This window comes from Amblyomma americanum, chromosome 8 (genome assembly GCF_052857255.1).
Source record: "Amblyomma americanum isolate KBUSLIRL-KWMA chromosome 8, ASM5285725v1, whole genome shotgun sequence".
Classification (NCBI taxonomy): domain Eukaryota; kingdom Metazoa; phylum Arthropoda; class Arachnida; order Ixodida; family Ixodidae; genus Amblyomma; species Amblyomma americanum.
In genome coordinates this window covers 28,922,078-28,949,853 of record NC_135504.1, presented here as the reverse complement: position 1 = coordinate 28,949,853, position 27,776 = coordinate 28,922,078, and the positions used below count along the sequence as shown (strand labels likewise).

The following is a 27,776-nucleotide window of genomic DNA, read 5'->3' as shown; positions in this document are numbered from 1 at the left end:
TAATAGAGCTAGGCCATCATCATTTTTTTTTCATATAATGAGACTCAATATATCAGCCGTTTCTTGCTATTTACATTTTTGCGGTCGTGAAGAGCGTTCCCTATTGTTAGTTTTTTTGTTTTTTTTTGGGGGGGGAGGAGTCTTAACTCTTCGATGCGATCGATGAAATCACTTTAAAAAATATTTTGTTACATATCAGAACGGACCGTTACCTCCAATATTTTCATAGCAGTATCTTACAATTTTCCAATTTTCAATCTTTTTTTCCGAGAATTTTGGATTTGTGCGCAAACTACGCACATAAATGCGCTCGCCGAGCTTATTTAACATGTTTATAGTGCATTGACATGCCAAAAACTGGGGTTGGCGGCTAGTTCGCGCCGATCGATTAACGAAATTAATCTAGCCAATGGCCCTACTGCAGTCTTATATTGATTTTGGAGGAGGGTGGCCGGGCTCACAATTCCAACCTGTGAGCAAAAAAAAAAAGCTTTTCTTTATGATTACAACTATGATTTATTCTTCAGGTTCGCGCTTATATCATACGGCAACATAATGAGGCAGACGGCTGGCAGAGATGCAGCTTCGTTTTACACACCAGTTTCTACACACAAGAAGCTCTATATAGCTTCCGGTAGTGTTCTTGACGAACGACATCTTGTCGTTGCAGCTCTTGCACCGATCGCCGGCCTGCAAAAAGAATTTTATCCCTGTACAAGCTCAGTAAAAAACAAAACAAAGCTTAGCAACAGCGACTTCGCCACTAAAACACTTTCGTCGTGAAAAATCATGAGATAAAAAAATAATTTTATGGCATGGGCAAGAGGGAACAAAGTTTAGGACACTGTTAAGAACAAGTTTTTTACTTTCCTGCCAGGGCTATTATATTACCGCGACACCTGCTATTGAAATGATCTGTTGTTCTGAAAACCGACTATCACAGCAAAAGAGATTAGGAATTCTATAATTCCGCCCACACTTAACATGCATCTGCAATACTTAATGCTTTCAAAGCCACTTCCCATAGTGAATCGCACTTCGCGTTGGACGAATCCTTCCATGCAGGAAAATGCGCATGCATTCATATGATGCGATGCAACAAACCTGAGTTAGCACTAATGGCTGTACATTGTGCATTTGAATTGATCGCCTTTGACTTTGACTATGACTTAGAGTGTGACTACGCCGCTGCGTTTTTGTACTGGCGCTGCGTCGGCTTCTAGTGGGCTAGTGGGTGGAGGGTTCCTGAGGACAAAGGTGGCTGGGCGGGGAGGGAGAGTTGAAGGTGAAAGGTTCATTTGTTATCCCGGAGGGACACCCCCCGTACCAACATTCACATGCGCGCACACATGCACATGCGCACGCACATCTATCACGGTTTTCCGCTGCCAGTAGGCTATTCGTGTTCGCGTCCGTGTGCTGCGCGATGCCAGTGCCCGTCCCCACTGATGAGTAAATAGTCTGAAGCCTTCCACTGCGGCGTTGCATGCACAGCCTATGCGCAGACTCGGGACATAGCAAAGAGAAAAAAAAGCTCTTATTCCGGACTCCAAAAGTGAATCAGTGTTCACAGCCATATCTGAATAGTGAAGTAACATCGCTAAGTACGGGAGAGGACACAAACATGGAAGCACAAACACGGGCGCTTCCATGTTTGCCTCTTGTCCCATACTTAGCTTTGTTCCTTCACCATGCAATACCAACTAGCCCGCCAACTCTCTCTTTCGTATCTGAACTTTAGAGAAATATCAGTGATGGATAAAAGTACCTCGTCTAGGAGTGTGGCAACTAATCTGGCGCAGATAAACTATCGAATAATGTGTAGTGGAGATATCGCGCTGAACTGATAGAGATAAGATGGAACATGGCGTCATTCTGGAGTTGAACCGCGTCGTGAACCAGCTTGTCTTTGAATGCGGTGAGACCGGCGTTGGATCTTGGTCCTTTCGCACGTGAGCAACCTCACCTCCAGCGGCTGCGGTCTTTAGTTTCCCCTACGGGGGCAGATAGACCGTCCTTTATCGGTCGCTGCGTTGCTTTTGCGTGGCGCTAAAAATTGTGCAGAGGAAGGCGATGGGGCCTTGATGTGTGGCCCTGTGTCAAGTCAGCATGACGCAAGTATTCCTTTACCTTGCGTGGTAGTTGTCATGGTTGGGGTCGTGGTGCGCTATAGGCGAAAATCTGAAGACCTTTTATTCTGTATGGGCAGTTTCGAAGAACGTTGCCGGGCTCACCGGACTGAAAGCAGACTGGACGGCCCTGACCGGTCTGCTCCAGAGGTCCGGAGACCTCCAGAGGTCTGGAGACCTCCAATGGTCTGGAGACCTCCAGAGGTCTGGAACCAGATTTCCCGAGGTGTGGTTTCCTTGGCGAAGCTTGCTACAAATTGGGTTGCTGGACGGGCGGGCGACTGAGGTCGTTCGGATGGCACATAGGGCCCAAGGCATGGGATGGTGGGATGCCTTGTGCTGTGTACCACGGTGACGTAACTCATGGCCTGGGGTTCTGCAGCTGTGGGTGTCGACTGTGGGACCCCAAATCCTTGTGGACTTCTTCCCGAACCGTGACCGTTAGCGAGCGGACGCGAGGCGATGATTTTAGAAGTCTGTGAAACTCATCCTGGACCATCTGTCGAATTACTTCCCGTAGATTTTGATTGGTCGGTGGTGTTATAAATAAACAATACGTAGAGGCGGACTCATTTCTATCGTGTCATCGCGTACGAACGGCAAACGTTGTATATTTCTTTTACAGAAACTGCTGTATTGCCTGCACTTCAGAGGTTCCTCACTAACACTACTTAACACGTTGCGCAATTCTTGGTGAGTGTTAGTATCGCACCCATGTAAGGTTCCGCCGTGCATAAGATATGGCGAAACTATGCACGAGCTAGCCGCATTCAATTAAGTGTGCGAGTTGCTTTTTCAGCTGCACATTGTGCAGTTTTGGCTAAAATGTTTTGATATGTCTTCACTGTTTATTGGCCACTCAGTGCAGCAAAAAGTAACTGCGAACGATGAGAGGTGTTTTAGAGGCAAGCAGGAACATAGAAATAGAAAATCTCGAACCAATAATGCTTGGCAAATGTTATAAGCAGAACAATGTTTCAGTGCTTACCCATGAGTGCCAGTGCCCTGTCAGTCTCTGACTTGAATATGTGCAGCATCTTCTCTACTCCCTTCTGTCCCTAGAAACCAGAAAATGATGATGATGAGTATTCATGGCACAGGGGCCGCTTTGGCCAAAGAGCTCCATGGCACAAGGTATTTTCGTTTACATAAGGTGGAGTCATAGACCCATTTATCAAGCATTTCACTCCAGATAGGCCAAGCACCTGGCCATGAGATACTTTGTACCCCCGGCATCACTAGTGGACACCCAGCGGCACTGGGGACCGAACCCCGCACCTCCCGCATGCGAGGAGAAACCAGAAAATAACCACGCACTCAGAAACTCATCTTCCTCCACCATGTTTAAAACGAGCTCTGATGCATTCTAAGTACCCGCCGCGGTGGCTCAGTGGTTAGGGCGCTCGACTACTGATCCGGAGTTCCCGGGTTCGAACCCGACCGCGGCGGCTGCGTTTTTATGGAGGAAAAACGCTAAGGCGCCCGTGTGCTGTGCGATGTCAGTGCACGTTAAAGATCCCCAGGTGGTCGAAATTATGCCGGAGCCCTCCACTCCGGCACCTATTTCTCTTTCTTCTTTCACTCCCTCCTTCATCCCTTCCCTTACGGCGCGGTTCAGGTGTCCAACGATATATGAGACAGATACTGCGCCATTTCCTTTCCCCAAAAAGCCAATTATTATTATTATCATTCTAAGTCACTTAACAGCAGCAAACGACTTTAAAGCAGGGGGTTAAGTGCGGGCGGAGGGGCGTTCTAACCGCCGTCGGCACTTTCGTCCTGCTGTCGAAACCGCTTGCGCGATGAAAGAACCAAATTTAACGGTTCAGATCTTCAATAACCGTTTAAATTTATTTGAAGAGGAGGTTTTCGTGTTGCTGAGCGCACTCATTTCATATAAACGATGCAAAAAGTGCCGTCTGGAGCGGCAGCCATTGTACCGGAGGAATGACGTCACCTGTGATTACTGGTGCGAGAGTAGCACACCCTGCATTTTTTTTCTCACAGTAACGCTGGATACCTGTAGCCATCGCCAGGATAGCTGTCACCAAATTAGTGCGTATGGGAGTGCGGCCTCTGTTAAAAGTCAAGAAAGAGCCTGGAATCTTACTAGGCTTCTATACCCTTAAGTCCCAACGATTACCGCATAGATGATGTTAACGGTGAATTCCACTGGTCGATCCGGAGCAGATTTACTTGCTCTGCAGCCACGAATGCATGTTCCACTGGCCGATCTGGATCAGGTTCGCTAGCTCAACTCTTCGTTTCGGAGTGCTCCCTATTGATCCACCGATCAGATGTGGAAGTGATGTCACTACCGAGGAGAGGTTGCGTCGTCACTTCCACATCACTTCCGGAATTCCCGTTTTCAGTGCGGTTTGAGGCATCGGAACTAACTTTGGGTGTTTGTTTACTTTTCTTATAGCTTCGTGAGCTTTATGAGCGAAGCTTTGCGCCCCTATTAGTTCTGACTGTGGCTGGAGGAACTTGGAGAACAGCGGAATCAACGATGGCAAAAAGTTGGTACCCTTAGACGTGTTTATTAATGCTTCCCGCATCACCGTAAAAAGGGTCAAAGTAACCGGATTTCAGCCTTGATTATTACTGACTGCTATAAATGCCAGAATGCGGCGTACCTCACAAGATAAACACATCGTGCTACACAACTGTGCCCTTATCGCTGATCATCATAAAGCGAGAATATACAGACAGAAACCAGGCCCAACTTTCAGAGCCGGTATCACATGATAGCTTCCGTAGAGAGCTCCCCGCCGGAGCCTTTGTGTGCTTTGCGGATTGATCAGTACTGGGTTTCTTTGAGGACGAATTCGATCACTCTGGTGCGGATTCAGCCCCTCGCTCCAAATCGACCAATCTAAATCGGCATAAATCTAAAGGTCTCAGTTGCCCACTGCAACGAGCACCCCGACTGTAATTGCGGCTGCATCTAAACTGCACCTGCGGCCGGGGATATACTGTTACTAACGTTGGACAAGAAGAGTCATTTCTTTAAGCAATCATCAAAAGGGCCATTCCAAAACGTGCCCGTGCATCTGGCTTGTTGACTGATGCAGTGAAGTTTTTTTCCCTCATAGCTCCAATAACGTTCGAACTCTTTGCCATGAAAGTAAATATTCCAGCCCCTGTGAACGTAAGAGATTACAGAGAAGCTTCCGTGGAGTCCATATTTTCTGAGATGGTTTTATTTCGAGATGTTTTTTTTTTCTAAGCACATGAGTGAGTAGCAATTGTCGCAAACTTGCTATTGCTATAGTGATATAAATCACAAAGAATTACCCGTGATTGAAATGATATCAAAAAAGGAAAACTACTGCTATCGTAGCCCCCCACCACACGTGCTGTATTCACAGAAACTGGTAAAAAAAAACATGTGTTCTAATAAACAAGAAATCTATGGCATGATCTTTCCGTCTTGCACATTGAGTATCAGCCAGAGAAAGAACAAAAGGAACAGAGTGAATAAAACTTAATCGTATTTAGGAAATAACAACAGAAAGCGTTTCAATCTTGAGGCAAAATCATCCGTCATGTTTTTAAGCGGTGTTGCTTTAATGTATTAATTAGTTCTTGGTAGTACATACGTTGTAGGCGAGTCCCCACAGGGCGGGCCTCCCAACGAACACCGCTTTCGCGCCCAGAGCAAGTGCCTTGATGACGTCAGTGCCGTAGCGTACTCCGCTGTCGAGGTACACCTCAGTTTTGCTTCCATTCACGGCAGCTACAATTTCGGGCAATGCCTCGATCTGCGGACCATAAATATTTATCATCATCATCATCATCATCATCATCATCATCACCACCACCATCACCATCATGATCATAGTGAGCAAAATACATCGCAGAACAAGAACCTCTCCCAGTGACCTCATTCTGCACCTGTAGTACCTCAGTGGCGGCTTCACAACAAGAGCAAATTTATTGAGGTCTCTACTCCATCTGTGTTTTTATCGCACCACCTTATGTGATAATTCTCTCTGTATCGGAACTGTCACTCTGCTATCAATTCAGCGCAATAAGAGCACTGTTGTTATCGTTATAACCCTAACTCGCGTTAATATTTTCTTAAATCCCCCGAATTCATAATTTTTTCCTCAATTGGCATTTATTTCTCTGACGTTATACCTGTTATTTCCGCCACCAATGCTCGCTACACATACTTCAGCGAAAGTCTTGGCCTTTTAGACAGTCTCCAACTTGTCACCGCATTGTGGTTATTTGCCACGTAGATCGACATGTGCGTAACTGGTGAAAACAGCTATGCGTAGTTTTCTTTCTGTGACTTTTGCAAATCATTCCTTTTTTTTCGATTCTTTTTGGCGCCATTGGAAACTGAAAAATCTGGTCGGAGATATATTAGTGAAATGCGAGTGCTACCGAACAGTGCAGCTGCGACTACAAGGCAAGAAAGAAGTTCAAGTGAGATCGGTGATTACCGTGGACGGTGATCCATCTAGTTGCCGACCTCCGTGGTTGGACACAAGAATGGCGTTCGCTCCACGCTGAACTGCGATTTTAGCGTCCTCCGCTGCGCATGTGAAGAGCATGGGGTCGATGAGGGGGGGGAGAGAACATGGGGGCAGGATATTTTTCATGCGGCGCTTGCTCGTTTCGCAACATTTTAGTCCACATAAACGTCGCTGTTTCGCAGGAAAATATCCCACTGCTTTTGAAAGATAATGGAATCGTCAACATGTCTTGCATCTTTAGCTTTTTAAGAGAAGCATGATTTCTTGAGAAACTCCCGATTCTGACCAGCTGCTTTGCTGATTCTTTTGGTAGACCTCAGCCTCTTTCTCATTCCTGAGAAGGAGACTGAGGTCTTTATTTGGTGCGTAGGGAGCCTCGAGATCCTTGCCCACCCTAGGATAGCTGCTGAGGTTACCCAACCCTCTTTAATGCTTTTACTAGTAGCCATTTCTAAAATTTATTTTCTGTACCATCACTATGTAGCACTAACGTTTTTGGCCCTGTACACCACCGATGATTTTTCAAGTTCTATAGATTTCAGCTAAAACTTTTCGTATATACCTCGTGCTTGGCGCGTGATGGCCTTGACTGCCTATGTGTCGTAAAACACAATATAGGAAAATATCCACTTCTTTATATATCCGCTGGCAAACAAAGGTTTCAAATATCGCTGGGTAAGTTGAAGATTATGTTGAAAAAACAAGTGGAGAGCGATTGCTCAATGACTCTCTAGGATAAAGCATGATGCTAGCTAAGCTTTTTCTTTTTCAGAAAGGCAAAAGCAACGACACTTTTTTCGTCGGCAGTTACTGCCACTTGAATATTATGTTGATTTGATTTTGATATCTGTATTTATTTTTGGAACGAAACAAAATTTCAAAAACGTCCCAGTTTCAAGGGGAAGTGTAACTTCATTCACGCATGTGAATGCATAAAGCAATGAACGGCTGGGCCGTTGCTTAACTTAGCGCCAGCGCAAGCTGTGGTTCTTTGTCATTGTATGTTTCACGTAACTGTGGACAGCTTTGTTCTGAATTGCGACAGCCTTCAGCAAACGCAGCATATCGGGTAACATGAAATTTTGTATTTTTCATCGTTTGCTTCGAGCTTCATATTTCCAGATTTTTTAAGTTGGCAGGTAATCGATTCAGGGCCGATATTAACGTGGTTTATCCCTGCTCTTTGGGAAGAATTCTCAAAACAACAACAACAACAACAACAACAACAACAACAACAACAACAACAACAACAACAACAAGAACAAGAACAAGAACAAGAACAAGAACAAGAACAAGAACAAGAACCACAACAACAACAACAACAACAACTTTTTCGAAACAGTGACAACAACGCTATACTGCTTGTATTGTTCGGCATTGGCAACCCATTTTGTTTTCATTCGTTGCGTGCCTTGGCGTCACTGTCGTTCTCCGCTTGAAAATAGTCGCAATCATTTACCCAGTTTTCCAACCTGTCTTAGCATATATTAGCTATCCAATCAAGAATGGCTTTGCTATTTTGCAAGCATTCTTCTCACATAACGCACCTATCTTCACTGCAAACACTCTCGAATTACATCGCGTTTATTTGTCATGCGATAGGACGCACAAAAAATTTCATAGTTCTGACGAATTTCATTGTAAGGGAATTGCATCCATTTATAGTTTCCTACCTGTTTTTGTTGAATAATGTGTAGTGTATTGCTTTGCACTCTCACTGCATGCATTGAAAATTGAGTGCTGTACTACCCACCCGTGATGATTCCTTTCAGGACAATAGGAAGCCGTGTGACTTTTTTGAGCCAAGTTACGTCATCCCATGTCAGCGCCTGATCGAAGAAGTCGTTAGTGTACTTGGTCAGGCCGGAGCCTTTGATGCGGTCGAAATGGTCGTAACGGCTGTTCTCAAAATTTGCGATCCTAAAAATAAAGAAGATATAACTGTTAGAAAAAATTGCTTTTGTAAAAGGGGAGGTAAATTGCTTTATAGTTTTGAGCCCTCTATCGCTCAATCAACATTTCGGAGAATAAAAGGCGGATAGTCTAGCCGCTTGTACCTACTGATATGCACCGACTCCTTCAAGTTAGGGTATCACTCTGCCGAATCATACGTGCTTCCTTTTAGCGGACGTGTTCTTTTGCTTCTGAAGGGGAACAAAATTAACAAAATACAGTAAGAGAAATAGGATCATAGTCATGAAACTTGTATTCACGTCTATGGCTCAAGGCTCCTGACATCTGTCGAATTTTTTTACTGTAGCAGGAATCTCGTGTTTTCGGGCCATGCCAAACGTGCTTACCTCGCTACCTTGCTCTATAAAAGCCGGAATGAAAACCTTGTCTGTGTTGATTCGTCCATGTTTTCGTTGAGATTATCACTAATCTAATTTTACATTGGACCTCGTTTCGTGTGAAACTCTCCAATGTATCCACAGGACAGCAACAATTATGGCTACCTAGAGCAATACTGGGGAACCTTTGTCTCCTTGATGACGATGTGTATCGGCACGACTTTAGACTAGTTACACCCTTTATATACTGACGGCTGCGGCAAGGATCAAACTGGTATTAAACGTCCTGACATAACTAGCCTCCTTGTTTTGTTATGGCGCTCCAAAATTTTATAATCAAATATCATAGGCTCTAAATACGTCCGAACTATTGCGTGGGAACAAACTTCAGGTAAGCTAAATGCACCACGCTGCCTGAACACTTGCTAGTAGACATATTTTGCAGGATTTTATAGGGAAACGTTTGCAGTAACCAGCTAGGCGACCACCAGCTAGGCGAAAACCGGCACCTGCCTGATTGTCCTACATACGACTTGCCACAAGCTAGCGTGGTTTTCTAGAAGAGACCGTCTTTAGACGTATTAAGACCATCTCAAGGTTCATATTGAAATTCAACTTATCTCTGCCCTTTGCAAGAAAGCACAAACGTATCAACTTCTTCGGTGTTGTTATCACAATCCCTACGCCATGCTTACTCGCCATGTTTTTTCAGACGGTGTCATACAATGTGCACATGTGGCTTAGCCACTCCAAAGTCTGTACTTGCAGTTCTTCGCAGTTTTGTCGAAACCCAGTTCTAAGTTCGTTACACAGCTTTTCAGCCACTGACGGTACAGTTTGCTTAGGAAGCCATACCTTCCTAATGTGATGCGCCTGCAACGTCACGCTCTCCGGGATAATTGCCCGAACGACTTTATGAGAGCAGCGCCAATGGCAATTCCTCACATCTCGAGCTTGGAATTCGCAGCTGATTAACTCAATATTTCTGGATTTTCTCCTCGGATGGTATAGCCAGTAAACGCGAGCCTCTTCAAACCTGATGTGCACGTGTAAGGAACTGCAGCCCGTCATTGTTTGACATTTACATTGTTAAAGTAAGACCCCGTTTCAAGAATTCAGAATATCGAGCACGTTCTTGATCATACACTCTCCTCTTCTCAGTGTAAGTTACATCCTTCACATCAAAGTAGCCATCTGCATGCCATGTCGTGTGCATGAATACGCGTCCACTGCTTACTCCTGTGATGACCTGTGCATATATACCTCGTTTTCTTTCCTGCGCCTTCCCTTAAGCGGTAGGTATTGTGAAAGCAATAAATTCTAGTAGGCGTAGGAATGATCATCCGCATAACAAAGGAATTGAGTGAGCTCTCAATTTTTCGTTGTCCAGAAGGGAAAGATTGGGGTTAGTTTCCGGCTTTCTTTTGTTATGCAGAGTTACTCACGTGATCCCTGCAGGTATGGTGAACGCGTTGCGGACGTCCACTATTCTCTGTCCCCAGGCGGGCGTGTCCACAGTCAGCACCAGGGCCTTGTAGCCGGCCTTTTCAGCCCGATGTATCAATTCGGTGGTGACCGATCGGTTCTTGAAGACGTACAGTTGCAGCCACAGCAGAGCATTCGGCGCTGCTTTTCTGACTTTCTCAAGGGGTGTCGAAGACAGCGTGCTCAGGATCATGACCGTGTTAAAGGCTTGGCAAGCTGCGTGGCGTACAGACACATTAGGCAGTGCAAGACGTTGTTCAACCTAAAATCATGTTCATTTTGACAACCCTCTATAGTTTTTGTTCCCATCAGGGGGAAGTTTTACGGAAAGCATCAGAAGATACAACGCTAAATCGTGCGAGCGCAACTTACGACGCTATTAAGTCAGGCTATTGACACCACAGGAAGCTGCGTTGTGCTCTGGACCGTTTAACCCTCGCCCTTTCACGGAGGACAAGATCCTCGGTCCGTGGCCACAACAGTCGACTGCCATCAAGGCTTACAAGGGTCTGTTTTTTTTTTATGAACGGCCACCTTGATTGACAGATAGTGACTGTGTTTCCTGTTCCTTCTCTTTTCCTTTTTTAATCCCCTAATTCCCTTCCCCAGTGGAGGGTAGCCAACCGGAAGCCTTTCTGGTTAACACCCCTGCCTTTCCCCCCTCTTTTTATCTATCTGCGAACAGCTGCAGTGAATTAAACGAATTGCAGCACGAACTTTGTTTTAGTTTATGCGGTATAGCGTTCCAAAACGACGGAGGCTATGAGGGACGCCGTTATAGAGGGCTCCGGTTACATTCGACTACTTGGGGTTTTTAACGTGCACTGGCAACGCCCAGTACAAGGGCCTCTAGTATTTCGCCTCCATCGAAATGCAACCGCCACGGCCGGGATCGAACCCGCATCTTTCGGGTCAGAGGCCGAGCCCCGTAACTACTGAGCAACCACAGCAGCTAAACTAAAGAAGAATATACAACGACAAGGAAGTGTTCTGACTGCACACTGAATTTATTTTCCGAAGTATCCGCACTTAATAGCCACCTTGGACGACAACTTACAAATTAAGAAGCATATCTTAACTTTTTGGGAGTGTCCATAAATCACCAGGGTTATAGACTTAACAAAACTTTGGGCCTTCTTAACCAGATTATTAAAGAAAAAAAAACACGCCAGCATTTCCAAGTTGGCCCACCCCGAAATATTGGAAGTAGACCAACCAGAGAAAGAAAAAGTGGTATTGTGAATTTTGGATCGGTTAATGTGGATTAGCGTAGACTACTGAGCGGGTTAAGCTTGATTAGTTTGGATTAGTGGGATTATTAAGGTGGATGAGTAACTGGGTTAATATAACCTAGTAATAATGTAATAGAACGCGCTCGAACATCTAGTGCCCACTTTTTAAAATTTGGCGGTGCTGATCACGTCACGACCCTCTCGACCAATCACGCAATCTCCTTAGAGGGAAACCGGATTGTTTTTGCAAGACTACAGCCTAAACGCTGCCGCATGAAAAATCAGGGCCGGCAAGACGATATAGAAAAACAAAAACACAGCTGTGTAACACCAAAGCGCAATTGACGTTTAAGGAAACCAGCCTTACTGTGTACCTGAATAGTGTCAGTGAGGTCCAAGCAAAAGCAGAATGAAGTAAATGTAAAAGAACATGCTACTGACTACCCTCCAGATAGTGAAGGAATGTCAGTCAGGTCAAATCAATAGCAGAGTCAGGGAAAAGTAAATCAATATATCATCGACTTTCCTTCAGATACTGAGCAAGTGTCGTAAGAGCAGAGTAAAGCAAAAGTAAAACAAGACCTGAATTCTTTGCTCGAGAGTGTGCAGTGTGAGTGATGTCCAAGAAAAAGCACAATCACGCAAAAGTATGACAGGAGCTCGCTGGTTCCCCTTCAGATACTGAACAAGTGCCAGTGAGATAGAAGAAAATGCTATCAAGCAAAAGTAAAAAAGACAACACTGATTCCGCTTAAATTACTGGAAAAATAGCAGAGAGATCCAAGCAAAAGTAGTCAAGCAAAAGTCAAACAAAACCTCAGTGACTTCTGATAGTGCGGGTTTCATTACAGGATTGGTGCTCCAGTGCTTACGTATATTTTTTTTTCAGTGTGGTTTTATCGTTTAACATCTTTGTTCATTCTCGGTAGCCTGATGAATTCTGGGTATTGTCATAATCAAAAGTGTTATACATTGTTTTAACTTTTATGCTGTCTAGCCAGGCGGCTAAAAATGTGCGAAGACCTCGTCAACAAAAACAAATTCAGTTGATTTTCAGCGCACGCCTTTGTCATTGCGTGTTCTTGCGTCCACGTTTGTGTTGTGCACTTCAGTATAAAACAACGCGCCAAAAAAACTCTTCACCAGCAGTAATCGCAAGTGCAGCGGCCTTGCGGGTAATAATGAGGGAAGTTTCTTCATTTTTGCTGTGATGTCCTGCGCAGTGCAAGACAGCGCCGGTGCATGTCTTCTAGAGGGTTTCATGAGTGACCTGTTCTGGGCGTTGTTTCCAGATTCATTGTGAAAACTCGGTATACAGGTGGGCGAAGCAAAAACCATCTTACCTGCGGCCGTGCCTTTCTCTCCGTCCTTGTGCGCCATCTTCTGCATCGCCGAAGGAGCAATGCCGACCGGCATGTCTACACAATGTCCCAGCAGCTTTGTCTTCAGCACTCTCCTGGGCGTGGTGTTTAGAACACGGTAGCGAAGCCGCAACCTGCCAGGACCAAGAAGAGAAGCTATTCACAGGTAATCGTCTTGGATGGCAAGGCAACGCTGCAAGCTGCTTACAATACTCCATGGAAGCAGAGCTATGATTCATGTGTACCGCGGGTCATTTATTAGACAAGCTAAACGACATTGAAGAAAAACGCTCGTAAGAGCATGTTCTCCAATTACCACCACCACCACCACCGTCATCATTAGCCTGAGTACGCCCACTGCAGGGCAAAGGCCTCTCCCACGTGCCTCTAATTAACCCTGTGCTTTGCCAGCTGCGGCCACCGTATGCCCGCAAACTTCTTAATCTTATCTGCCCACCCGACTTTCTGCCCCCGCCCCTGCTACGCTTGCCTTCTCTTGGAATCCACTCCGTTACCTTTAAGGTCCAGCGGTTATCTTGCCTTCGCATTACATGCCCTGCCCAAGCCCATTTATTCCTCTTGAGTTCGGCTAGAATGTCATTAACCCGCGTTTGTTCTCTCACCCGCCCTGCCCGCTTCTCGTCTCTTAATGTAACACCTGTCCTTTTTCTTTCCATAGCTCGCTGCCTTGTCCTCAACTTGATCTGAACCCTTTTCGGTGTCCTCCACGTTTCTGCCCCTTAGATGAGTACCGGCAAGATACAGCTGTTTTATAGCCCGTATACACGTATACCACGTATTGCAGCAAATGATATTTTTGATACATAAAATCGCGGGAGATCACTCTGAGTGGTCTTTGCACCAGAGAGTAAAAACCTGGCTGCTCACATGATCTCGCACCTTTTCTTCTTACATGTATTGCCCTGCCTTGCTCCAACAGCCTTTTACACAAACTGTAGGTTTCTGTGGCAGTAGACTTAAAACGTGGGAACCTAAAGAACTGGTTACAGCAATTCGATGCTTTCTTTTTACTGATTTATGGGTCTATTACCGAGGCCCCGCGAATTAACTCCGACCGCATTGTTTTATTGGCTGTATACCAAGCAGCACAAGTAATCGGTCTGATATTGGAAATAGATGGTTTCACTCTAGTCCTGTGTAGGACCAGCATTTGCCAAGATATTTCCAATATTTGGGCCGATTAACTCTGCTGCTTGGGATGGTGGAGCGAGTAATGGGCTATGCTTGTGCGACTTTTCAAACCACCAGCTCTTTTCCCACTGACTTCTGGGGCATGCCATTGTCCTTCATGTGTGCTTGCACCCTGCCTTAGTGCAGGTCGTGGTGTTCCTCATTGCGCTAGCTTGTTCTCGGAAGAGAACTGGTCTTCCTCAATTCTATACAGTAATAACACGTGGGAAGGGCATGTATTGAATAGAGAACGTGACCCTTTTAAGCTAATGTCTGAATCAGCTGGTCATATGATGTTACGAAGTTTGTGGCTACAGCGTGGTCGCATCTTGCGAAGTGCTGGGTTAAATGGAGATCAACATGACAGACATCTATCTTGCAGTAGACGTAACTGGACCGATTATGTTGATGGTTATATTGAATGTGAACCCTTTAAGTTACGAAAAGAAAGTCTGCTTGCGATTGCGCGCAATGAACTGTGGTTAAATCTAAAAGACAGAAGCAGTGCGAAGGATTGCCTCGAAGGCTGACATCTTAATGGAACAGTTGTGAATGCCTTCGCCTCAGCCACAGCAATGAATTTTGGTCTGGACCAGTCGTTTAGAAGTTTTCTCGGCTGTATTGCGCGCATATCCCACCCACATAAATATGCGAGGGGGAAATTCGTTTTCGTCGCCTTTAGCCCGCAATCTAATGTGGTATCAGGGCCATTGAAAAGCGCGGAATGCTTTGGCCTACTGTTAATTTAAATAACCAACTTGTCTTGCTTACTCTATTCTTTTATCGCGCAGTTCTACGCAGTAACATTAGATTTGAAACTTCTTTGTTAGATCTCAAGTCTACATAATGCACCGCGTGATAAGATGCCTGCATTCTGCGCTTATATAAAAAAGTTACAATTAGGGCTAACTTTTCCAGAAGCAAACTCGTGTCTTATACTCACAGGCTTACTCCAACGCCACCGTAACACTTGCTTGGCAGTGAGCCTCTTGAAATGAGGCCTTGGAGTAAATACTGACGCGTGTACTTTTAAGCATGAGGTGCTTTTAACTCCCATTTCCGCCGTGCTCGCAGTAAAATCACCCAAAAATATGCCGGAAACTCACGCCGAAACTAAAAGCTTCGAGCTAAAAATTTGTTTCAATGTAGGTAACTTCATTCCCTCTATTGTATAGGTTCTTACTTTACGCTTCAGGCGTATTTAAGAAGCTCCGGAGCTCGTGAATCGCTGATACGGTGCCCGTGTAGCACGGCAGTAGAATTTCGGTGGTGCTGGCGCAGGGCTGTGCAACGCTTCGCTGTAACAACATGACGTACGACAGTAGGACGTTGTACGTCATGACGTACGGCAGTAGAACGTTGTACGTCATGACGTACGGCAGTAGAACTTTAAGAACCGAGCAAGACTGCTAACAAATACTGGTATCAAACCTCTGGAAGGCCGCCTCGTTCTCATGCAGCGTCTGCTCCTGGTCAGCGCCGCTCTCGTAATAGTCGCGCACAGGCTTGTCCAGCTTGGGAAAACCCAGCCGCCAGAGGTCCTCCGTAGTGACCACGACTCTGCTGCCGTCAGGTTGGCCCCGCCCTTAAAAAAGAACTAAAGTCACTCATTCTTCGAGGTAACGTGGCATTCGGCGACGAACTAAGCTGCCCAAAAACTTTGAGGCGATTCAACAGCCCAGTAACAATAGGCTGGGTGATCCTACCTCGCGAAAGTAACGCTATGAAATCTCGCGCTAGTGGCCCATGCATTATTGCCTTTAAAGGGATATTGAGGACAAACTGAGGTCCGGCTGCAGAGATAGAATACGGTGTACTAAAGACAAAGCGGCTGCATTAATTGAAAACAGAGCTTTTATGAGGTGCAAAAAAAATTGTCAAGCTAAGCTTACCACCTTAGTGCATTAATAACGAAAGCTGATATAGCTTATACAGCCGTAACAGAAAGCCTAGCAATGGTGATATGAATAAGCAAAATCTGATCTAGCCACCTATTATTTCTCACGGTGTGCCTCTCTTTGCACTCGCACTTACCCTCTTTCTTCTCTTAGCTAAACGTGAAGATGGAGATTTTCCTATCTCCACATTGGCAGAGGCCGAACATGGCAATTGAATTGCATTGCAAATTTTGCCTAACTTAAATTTCATTATTTATGTCAAATTAAAGAATTCGCTAAGTAATTAAGGTCTCAAGGCAAAAACTTTAGATTCCACGGTAGAATGCATGTCTCTATGGTTAAACCAAAGCTGTAATAGCTTTCGCTGTTAAAAGAAATTAATGCAGGTATAGCCGTAACCGTGCGTTTGCACAAAGTTTGGTGAGGTCAACAAAACATGTTTGGTATGCGAATCCGTGAGGGTCGGCTACAACGTCATTCATATCTGAACGCTGATCACGGAGTCCTACTCGTTCTTGACGTTACAATTAACTTTGAGACCAAGGGCGTGAAAAAAATCTTCCATCTTTTAATCCGACTTCCTCATTAATAAGTGCTACTTTAGCTGTAGAGCAAACACCAACTATGTCATAAAGTTCCATAAAAACCAATTTTAACCCAGAACTAAATTTGAAAGCAGTTTTCTAGAGTGGTTCCTTGAAGAAAAAAAACAGCTCCCAGAGAAAAAGTGCAAAAGCAGTTGCGCTTTGGTCGCATCTCTGTTTTCCGCGTACGTTAGAATTTCTGTGAACTGAAGACCTCCTCGTGCACTGAAAACATCCGATCCTGCACTGACTGCTTCCTCTACTTCTAGCTTGCATTGCTGCATTCGGCTACGCAGCTGGGTGCAGCGCTTTGCAGGTGGTGCTTTGTAGTACTTCACGCCGTCTTGATTGACAGCTTTATTCATTCCAAAAGGGAAGGGGGCAGAGGGGAAGGGAGATAGGTCGTAGGCTGGACAGGCTTCCGCCACCCTATGAGCTCAGTCTAGGATCTTGTCCTGGAGATCAGGCGCCTGGCTGCATAGGGCAGCTTTCCACTGCTGATTCGAATTATTATTCAGGGATTTTGATGGGAGGGTGGCGAACACAGCCCAAAGGATGTGGTTGAAGTTGGCTCTAGACGGACAGAAATTACGAGCTGAGAAGAGATATCCAGCTAGTTGGATGTAGGAGTAGGGAAAGTTCGAGTCTCGAGCTGACGCCACAGAGTCTCGCGATACCGAGAGGTTTTGCGGTGGGCAGGGGAGTATACAAGACTACCAATCGGTAATGTCATGAAAGGAGTGGAGGCGGTACCACTCAGTAAGCGAGGCCACGTGGCCGAATGCGGACTTCTTAGGCTTAGCTGTGCCTGCATCGACGTTAGGATGTGGCGAAAAGTTTGCTGCATGAAATGGCATGACGCGTTCTCTTCCGTTATGCGGAGCAGGTTGGTGCGCACTACTCCTCCACTGTTCCCAAAGAGTGCTACTCAGTTATTAAAAATGTTAAGAGAGGAAGTTTAAAAGACATCCGATCGTGGCGGCCAACAGCATCACCAACGGTCGTGGGATGAACATGCACCACACCCGGAACTAGACTTAATGAGGTACTCTGCCCCGTCAACGTTCCAATCGCTTGCTAGCATGAAGCAGTCCTACACGGTGTGTTCATAATTACAGCTATCTGCGTCGCACAGTTGGATAAAAAAACAAAAACTCTCTACCCTTCACGAGCAAAACCAAGGTTTCAATAGTGAAAAATTAAAAATTGGTTTTTGGGGAAAGGAAATGGGCGCTCGGCTACTGATCCGGAGTTCCCGGGCTCGAACCCGACCGCGGCGGCTGCTTTTATATGGAGGCAAAACGCTAAGGCGCCCGTGTGCTGTGCAATGTCAGTGCACGTTAAAGATCCCCAGCTGGTCGAAATTATTCCGGAGCCCTCCACTATGGCACCTCTTTCTTCCTTTCTTATTTCACTCCCTCCTTTATCCCTCCTTCCCTTACGGCGCGGGTTCAGGTGTCCAATGATATATGAGACAGATACTGCGCCATTTCCTTTTCTCCAAAACCAATTATTATTATTATTATTATTATTATTATTATTATTATTATTATTATTATTATTATTATTATTATTATTATTATTATTATTATTATTAAGAAAATGGGGCCGCCGCGGTGACTGAGCCGTTACGGCGCTCGGCTGCCGGCCCGAAAGACGCGGGGTCGACCCGGCCGCGGCGGTCGAATTTCGATGGAGGCGAAATTCTAGAGGCCCGTGTACTGTGCGATGTCAGTGCACGTTAAAGAACCCCAGGTGGTCGAAATTTCCGGAGATCTTCACTACGGCGTCCCTCATAGCCTGAGTCGCTTTGGGGCGTTAAACCCCCATAAACCATAAACTATTAAGAAAATGGCGGAGTATATGTCTCACATCTTGGCGGACACATGAACCACGCCATAAGGGAAGCGATAAAGGAGAGACTGGGAGAAGAGAGGAAGAAAGAGGCGCCGTAGTGGAGGGTTCCGGAATAGTTTCGACCACCTGGGGATCTTTAACGTGCACTGACATTGCACACCACACAGGCGCCTTGGCGTTTCGCCTACATCGAAACGCGGCCGCCGCAATGGGGTTCGAATTCGGGTACTCCGGATCAGTAGCCGAGTGCCCTAACCACTGAGCCACCGCGGCGGGATTCAATAGTGGCGAAACACCGATCAGAGATATAGTTCTTTAAATAGTAAACTGATCTTTGCTGTAATTGCCTTTAATTGAAAAATATTAAATCGCTACTGTCTTACCTTTTTCACTCGGGTGTGCGCTCGAACTACCATGTTGAGCCGCACTGCCGTCAAGTGCCGTAGCGAAGACGACAACCGCCAATAATACGGTCGCCATGAAGATCTGGTTTATTTATCCCGCCTGCAAGAACGATTTACTTTGAGCGCATTAAGAAAACAGCTCTTGCAGAAGGAATGGAGATCCGCAATACTTGGTAATGTCTTGTCGAACAAAAGCTAAGCCTATTCCGGTGGTCGTTTGTCTCCCATTCCATGAAACTGATACTACATACAGAGATGGTATAGTCCAGCGTTCATATGCCTGTATGCATGAAGCTATCCAGAAACTATGCAGTAATTCTCGCTTGTGATAGTGATTGTTCCCATTCAAATTAGACAGGTTTTTATGTAAGATTTTTAAGTACGTTTTTTTAAGTATAGAGAACGGACTTGCGCTCTGAATGCTCGGAAAATTCTTAGGAATAGTTCTTAACGAGACGTTTAGCTACGGTTTAGCTAGACTGGCTGTTGAGTAGAGTAGGAAAGTAATCGGAACAGTGCGCTAAATGAACCATTGCTCCAGAAGGCGCTTAAGCACGCCAGTAACTGTAGATATACGAAGAAATACTCGGTGAAAGGAAACATGCATATGCGCACTCTGACTTCACTGAAAAAAGCTGCCTCTACCTCCTCGTCCAATGTTCTCTAAATATTATTTTCGGCTTCAATAAAGCTGCACATTATATGTGTAGCACACCAAGGAAAAATGTATGGTCACCGGAGTTCGTAGTACCGGAGAGATAAGCCTGAACATTATTCACGCGGCAAAATTGGTCTGATAAATGGCGGCATACTTTTTCGCACAAAGAAACATTTTTTTTCTGCTCATAAAGATCTCCGCTTTTTCTTCCTTGCCTAAGCGGGGAATTGCTGATGTTATAACTGCCGATAGACGAGAAGTCATGGCTGGAAAATAGTCACGACCACTTAACCACCCCTATCACGAATCCATCTTTTCTTCTCTGCCATGTAAGACCAGAAACATAATTTCAGAGAGCATTACCTAACTTCGACGGGATTTTTGTCGTGAAAGACATCGAACCTGTGGCAACTAAAGCATTAAACATCATACTAATGAATCTAAAAATGACTCGGTTCTTTCTTAGCGGATTAAAAGGAACAGCTTCGAATCGAACAATCAGATTTAAATATAGATTGCTTCAAATTCATATCTACTTGTAACAGGCTTAACAAAACGTTTTGGTAAAGTCATTCGCGCGCCGCAGACACCTTGATTTCTGATTTCTTATTGATTTCCTCGATATTTGTTGACACATGTATATCTTTTAGCACCGATGTACTGGCCTTTCCTTTTGTCATGTTCTTGTGCAAACATACGATTATCATTTCTGGACGCAGAAAATGCTCCTCCTTTTTTCTGCACTTAATTTTTGGCGGCTTCAGTTGGCTGTTACGAGTATTTCAAATCCGAACAAGCTTCTGCCTATGGGCTTTACCAATATTCGCTAAATATGATGGAAGCTGAAACAAATGCGATGGTATAGGCTGTGGGGCTTTATGTTGGATCTGCTTGTGGGCGATACAGCAATGTACGACACCAGAGTTTCGACCGCCCGGTTTTATTATGTGCACTGATCTTCACAGCACAGGATAGTTGCATTTGGTTTGCATTGAAACGTACCAGCCAAGGCTGGAATTCGAACCCATGAAATTAGGTCAAGCAGCTCAATGCCAAAGCCGCCACAAAAGGAGTGTAATAATTGCATGGAGATTCCTGGTATCCAAGGAGGCTTATATACACTGCAAATCATTCTTTGTTATCGTTAACTAAGCACTTTCAGAATTTGCCTTGTTCATCACATAAATTTTTCGAATTTTTCTTTTGCCCAACACTGCTGCAGCGTTTATATTTCTGTAAACCAGAATAATAACAAGTCTTTTCCTCCTTCATCCTGAAAATTGGGTGGTCACGTATCGATGTTCTCAGTTATTGAAGCGAAAAGCTTCACTACGCTACGTAAAGCAGTCGTAGCGTAGGCCGGAGAATGACCTTGAACGACCTTCAGCCCAACCATGTTAGCCATGTATGACCATATGTGGTACAGTTGTGGTGTCGAACCCTTGACGCCCACCATGATCCATGACCTTTAGTTGACCTTTGACATTGGGTGACCTTCTGGTAGACCTTAACAACATCCGATGGGGTGATGTGGAGCCACGTGATGACATCCGATGGGCGTGTCGTAAGAGCGTGTGATACCACGTCTTAGCCACGTGGTCGTGTGGGTATATATAGAACGGCTGTCGCGAGCGTGTAACGGAGCTGCCTTGGACGAGCCTCAGATGCTTAGCAAGCGTGCTTGCTTTTCGCTGAAATTAAGCCAATGCCAATTTTTCGTCGAACGGATGCGTTATTCGCTTGTTAAATGCAACATCATTGTGCCTTATTTCCGCAGATTTTGTTCGTGTTTTCTTGTTGGGTCACACAATGGGATAACAGCATCAGATGGGCGCTTAGAACATATCCTGCTCTCATTGCTATAGCTTTCCTGAGACGGAATCACAAAAGCTATTCTTAAGAAAAACAGGCTTTTGTTCCGGCTGATCCCTGAAGGTGCCCTTCGGGCAAGAAGTGCTAAGCATTGACAATTGTGTTCCTCGAAAAGGTTGGTTAAGGCGCGTTACCTACCATATAGAAAAAGGTAGAACAAAATAGTTATTTCTCAATTCCGCGAAATGCACTGCATTTAACTAGAGGGAATGATGGAAACAATTGTTCGATGTTTTCTCCTGTCTTTGGCGACCATACAATTAAGTTGTTTTTTTGCAAAGAACAGGCAGACTTTTTAGTTTTGCTACTGTCAGCCGAACTGGCGATGGGACCTTTGATATATGGGTATGCTTTGCGGGTTGCAGCTGTTGAAGAAGTTCTCCAGGGCGCGCACTTTTATTGCATGACGCTGGTCGAGGGCGTACATGAACATGAAAGGACTTACATGAACGTACATGAAAGAAGGAGCGCGTACTTCTGCGTCCGTTAAATTTGTTGCCTTGGAAAGCGAAATTGTGCAGTGCACTTCCGAGCTATTCATGGTGACAGAATTTTCTCTCTTCAGGCCTCATTTCTAGACCTATGTGTTGCACTTATTTGTGTATTTATTCAGTAAAAGGAGTACATAGAGCTTGCGTAAGGCCATTCAATGAACCCTACAAACACACTTAAAAAATTATCAAAACAGACAAGGTAGAACTGAAACAAAAATAGCAAGTTCAGGAACCGTTACACTTGAAACAACCGAGCCCGAAACGTGGTCTTCAGACTGGCACTCAGTAATATTTTGTGGAACCTGATTTCATTGGCTGATAGTGTAGAGAAAAATTATTTTGAAATACATTCGCTGCACAATTTAACTTACCTCTCTGATCTTCTGCAGATTTTCACGCCTTTTAGGTAAAAAAAAAATGTGGAACCGAAATTTAAGTTTCTCGGCCTACCCTACGCATGGAGCTGCGCGGTTTTGTACGCGCTCAATATGAACAAAAATATTTCTGTTTTGCGGGCCCCAAACCACGCAGGCATAATCTAATGCAGAGCTTATGTTTGTGAAATAAAGCAGCTCTCTCATTTCAGGAGGTGCTGCTCCCAAATTGCGCTTGAGGAAATTCAGCAATTATTACATAGATGCGCGATGTCAATCGTAAAGGGCAGGGGCACATGGCATACGCTGAGTTACAAAAGTAAAAACAGCGCTAATTTTGACACAAACCCCACAGAAAGACCAGACAGGACGGGCGCTGACTCCAACTATGTTTAGTGAAAGCCACATGTTACATATATATAGCCCGAAGAAGGTGAACGCATGCGCAATTCTTACATAGTGAAAGAGAAAAAAAGGAGAGAAAAAAATTCGCCCCAAAACATACCCGCCCATTGCCGCTCCTGCATAGATAAAAACGAAAAAAAAACTGCACCAGGATTTGGCGAGATTAAAATTCTAGCTAGAAGCAGATAGATTAGCTCGGGAATTGGCAGAAGCCTTTTTTATCAAAGAGAGAGGTGACATGTGCGTCAGCACCACTTCTATCTCCCTACGAGAAAGTGAGCATAGATTGCTAAAGAATACGCGATAAGGAGTAAGTTTGGTTTGAGTGCGTGTTTTTTCGGTGTTGTTTTTCTTTTTTCTCTCCTTTTTTTCTTTTTTACCATGTAAGAACTGCGCATGCGTTCACCTTCTTCGGGCTGTATATATGCAACATGTGGCTTTCAATAAACATAGCTGGAGTCAGCGCCCGTTTTGTCTGGTCTTTCTGTGTGGTTTGTGTTAAAATTAGCGCTGTTTTTATGCGAAGCATAATAGGGACACTACTTAGCTCAACCATAGCCCAGTCTGGCGAGGCCGCGACCACCTAGGCAAACTCCTGCTCCTCCCGCTAGTGGCGCTGCAGCCGAGCACGTGGTCTGACGTCACGACAGCTGAGGAGAGACGGGGCTCAACTCGCGCGGTCGCCGCGCGGCCGCGACCACCAAGGCTAACTCCCGCTCCTCCCGCTAGGGGCGCTGCAGCCGAGCACGTGGTCTGACGTCACGCCAGCTGAGGAGAGACGGGGCTCAACTCGCGCGGTCGCCGCGCGGCCGCGACCACCAAGGCTAACACCCGCTCCTCCCGCTAGGGGCGCTGCAGCCGAGCACGTGGCCTGACGTCACGCCAGCTGTGGAGAAACGGGGCTCAACTCGCGCGGTCGCCGCGCGGCAATACTTAGATATTACCAAGTATATCCAAGCATTACCCAGCATAAACCAAGTGTATCCAAGCATTAGCAAGTATAACCAAGTGTCACCAGGCTATACCCTTTCACAGATCTATTATGCTTCGCATCCTTGGCTTAACCTTAGCTAAGCCAGGCCATTTTTACTTTTGTTACACAATATTACACCGACTTACCCAGCAAGAGGTACTGTTATGCATACGCTGACTACGTGATTTAATGGACGGTGGGCGATGAGCGACCGCTCCGTCCTGTGGCGAAACCTACCCCGTTGACTTTTGCTTTCTTATCTGGTTCCACCTTTCTCAGTGCAATGCGAGTAGAATATTATTTGCTTTACGCTGTGCTTAGTCGCAGTTGAGGGGAGGTTAAGCAACGTCCATTTCTCTTTGAGATTTGGGGTCATTTTGTCGGCCAACCTTGTTATTAGCTTTGGAATTATGAGGGGCAGCGTTGTCCTTCTAGGTTATTTATTACAAAAAAAAATGTGGAAAATTCAGCTGTCAACAACCATTGAATAGGTGGATGCCGGATAAGTAAATTGGCTTCAATTAAGCATGTGCTGCATCCGAAGTCTGCTGTCCCATTGAATGGATGCTTACCATGGGGTAATCAGCTGGTGTACTACCTCAAACCTTTCAAAAGTCCTTACCCAAACAGCACAGGTGTTCGACCTATTATTGGTAATATATTGGCGAAGGCCGGTCTTGCCAAGGACCAGAGTGAAACCATCGCTTTCCAATACTGAGCCGGTTACCTGTGCTCTGTGCTGATTAGCATGATCTGTGTTATTCTGGCCACGACTGTACTATCCACGCACACAGGTGATGTTAACAGGTGTAGATTAAATATTAGTGGCACTAAGTGTGTTGTAATTACTAATGGCCGACGTATCACCGACGATACAGGCTGTAAAATTATGAAAAATTTTTATTTTGCATACAGCCGATGCATATCAAATCGCGCACGACTCAACAAACCAGTTTTCAACATTGCCATCAAAGCAAGACCTAATTACCAGCTACAAGAAACCCTCTTCTTGACTCATCGCTTCCAATATTAACGCTCTTAACTGCCGACAGCCTGCGAGGGATAGGAGACCTCCTCCAAGATTAACTGCAAGAGCTAACCCAAACTACTGGCGATTTTCACGAACTCGACGCAACGCAGATTCAAGACGGACTACGGGACTGTGCACCGACCCATTAGGACGTTGTTGTAAGAATTTTTCTGTAAAAATATCTCTTAAAAGCGCAGTGCCATAGATGCTGGCATGCTAACGAGATAAAAGAGCCTATAAGTGTTAGTGCGTGAGTTTTCTGGGTCAAGCAATGCAGTGATAGCATGGTAACAATGATTTTTGCCACCTTAGTGCAGGTTCTATCGGATACTGACCATGCATTTCTAATGATATTATATAGGTCTTATCTATAAACGCGGTGCTGTTTAAGAAACTTCGTGGAGCACAAAATGTTTAACGGGCATACTTCGAGCACGAAGAGTTTTGTGCACGACTGTGTGTCTAATAACAGGCCTTTTTATGACGTGCGGGTATGCTAATACGGTGCTTTTTATCAGCGCAAAGGACGGCGGGTCGGTATGATTTCATTGAAATTCCATTTCGTCGTGGTTCTTTCACTAATTCGTTAAGCCCCATGACCTCGCTGTGATTAGAATAAGATCCTCGGACGGGTTGATGATAATAATTCAATAGAATCGAATGAAAAGAAGTGTATCATAGCTGAATAACATTCATTACCTGACTTCCACTGCGAAAAACTGAGCAGTGAGCGTTGTTAATTGCTGTGAAAAAGCAGCACTCACAAATTGTGACGTTATTGCTCTCGCGTTTCGGCCTATACGGGCGATTAGAAACCTAAACTGAGGTTATTCTTCATTAGGAAATCTAGATTTAGTCTGCTCCATGTAGTCATGATGGTGTCTGCACAGCAAACTTTTTGTTTCTTGTTTTTCTGCGTGAGCAGCATGGAAATCGCTTGGTCTTGCTTACCTGTTACGCTAAAAGCAAAAAAAAACAAACAAACATTACAAGCAGCACAGGTCACTGGGCCAATAGTTAAAAATGATTGTTTCACACTGTTCCTTTGTAGGACCAGCTTTTGCCAACACATTTACAATATTGCGCCGATTACCTGTGCTGCTTGGGATTAATTGAGCCTCTAATTTTTGCATTCATTCATTTTACAAGTCTTTGAAACTCTTCAAAATAAATTCTCTCCAAATTTCACGTTCGACAGTCGGACACTCACCTTTCGAGCCCGCAGTTCTAAAGCGTCAGACGGCGATTTCATTTCGTTTATTAAATCTTTTACACAGTCCATAAACGAAAGACCGGCTCAGGTGACTTCGCCGTCGTCAACAAAGAAGCGCGATCTTTAGAGTGAAAACCTCTACTCCTCCCAGGTTGAGCCTGAAGGTCGTCTGGCTCTTGGGTTTGACCTCTAACGGGAGGCGCGCCGCATGTGCAAAGTAGCGCGCGGCAAGTGCCTCGACCTTCATCTTCACCTTCGACGCCATAGCTGCGCGTTTGGCAGTCACGTGCGCCGCTGCGCTGGCTGCTGCTCGGTCACTCTTTCCCGCCAATTGTGGCACGTAATGTGTCACGTGATTCGCTCTTGCGCTTGGCAGTCACGTGCGCCGCTGCGCCGACCGCCTGTCTGGACTCTCGCTCTTGCACTTGTGGCACGTGATGCATCACGTGATTTGATCTCGCTGTAACAGTTGGTTTTTTGCTGAAGTCTTGAAAAAATAAAGCTGAACCAAAGCTAAACGATGTCTAAACATTCTTCACAGAGCTTTCGCACTGTATGTCCTGGCTCGGGTGAGTTAACCCACAGCCACTTTTCTAGGCTGCCCACGGACGGAGTCCTCTACATGATAGTAATTTAGGAGTCCTTATAGGTCGTGAAAACTGCCAGTAAAACAGCCAAAAATTTATTTACTCATTCAGCTGCATGGGCAGGTCACACATCAGGCTGCATTTTGCTTATGTCAATGAGCCTGGACATATGTGCGCAGTTTTGTCGTTTTTAGACACACAATAAAGATCTTATTTCGTTAACTTCGATCTTGTGGCAATAAAAACTTGTTCTTACATCTTCCAATTCTCCTTGTTTCTTCAGTGCAGGGGACTCTAGTGTCTAAACGTTGGAAGTTCATAAGTTCATTCCCACGTGCTCGCGGCATAGCAGTACTAGGCAAAATGCTGCAACTTCTTTTTGCAAGCGATAACGTTTGACCATTGCATCGGATACGTCCATACTTTTTCTGCTAAATCATGTTTCAGTCAAGAGGTTGTGCTTTGAGGATGCTCTTCGTGGGCAATATTTATCGGAAGCTCGGTTTTTGCTTCATGGAACAAAGACAACCCCGTGATCCAGTTTCAACCTCTGGTACTACGCCACCCCTCGAGCGAAGCATGTGACGACGGCAACTGAACCACACCGCACCGGCCGATTATATCATGCCGTTATTAGAAAACGATTGTTAAGTCTCAAATTTGGAAGGCTGTAACATGCTTACAGAGTGGCATATTGAAAAATATTTTTATGGCACAAAAACTACACTTTCCTGCTGCGCTGAACTTCGAGTATAATAAACTCACTGATGCCTAAAGTGACCACCCACTGTGCTTGCCTTCGTACCAGCAGATCGTACGGTAGACTGTTGGACAAATACACCGCGTTTAACATTTGAGGCAAAAGCCTCTAACTATCCTCTACGTTAAAAATTACCTCGACAAACTGCGCTTCGTACGACACCAGAAGGCTTCGCACGCAAATGAACACCCTGCAGCACAAATTCTGTTCGCGGTTAATAACCAGTTTAACTGTTTGGTTGTCATATGTAGGTTGTTATCCACGATAAAGTACACCCGGGTTCAGGTGCAATCGGGAAATGTCTCAAGAAAAAGAAGTGCAAATACCTGAGTATTGTCTCCAACCAGGGCCTTCAGGTCACAGCATGCAAAAAATAAGTTTTTAAACTCTAGGACGGCAACCAACTTTTGCAGGCAGTGTAAGAGCGACGATTATGCTGCCTTCCTTAGAGTAGACAGTGGGCTGGTGAGAGGCTTATACAGGCTCTGAAC

The 27,776-nt window shown here is 45.2% G+C and overlaps 1 protein-coding gene across 1 annotated transcript; it reads right to left on the bottom strand.

Moving 5' to 3' along the window:
• Positions 1–508: 508 nt before the first annotated feature.
• On the bottom strand, positions 509–27,776 carry LOC144100176 (2-Hydroxyacid oxidase 1-like). The gene is made up of 10 exons (XM_077633197.1): positions 27,612–27,776; positions 18,899–19,019; positions 15,608–15,761; positions 12,968–13,119; positions 10,353–10,608; positions 8,370–8,536; positions 6,584–6,675; positions 5,732–5,893; positions 3,118–3,187; positions 509–690 (listed from the first exon to the last, which is right to left on the bottom strand). Exons 2-10 carry the CDS (start codon positions 18,993–18,995, stop codon positions 605–607), a joined length of 1,236 nt encoding a protein of 411 aa, XP_077489323.1. The 5' UTR covers positions 18,996–19,019; positions 27,612–27,776; the 3' UTR covers positions 509–604.

Excerpts from the sequence above, each read along its gene's own strand:
- LOC144100176 (XM_077633197.1), bottom strand. The coding sequence starts at position 18,995 with ATGGCGACCGTATTATTGGCGGTTGTCGTCTTCGCTACGGCACTTGAC. Across the intron at positions 8,537-10,352 it reads ACCATACCTGCAGGGATCAC|GATCGCAAATTTTGAGAACA; the intron begins GTGAGTAACTCT and ends CTTTATTTTTAG. Across the intron at positions 5,894-6,583 it reads TAGATGGATCACCGTCCACG|ATCGAGGCATTGCCCGAAAT; the intron begins GTAATCACCGAT and ends TATGGTCCGCAG.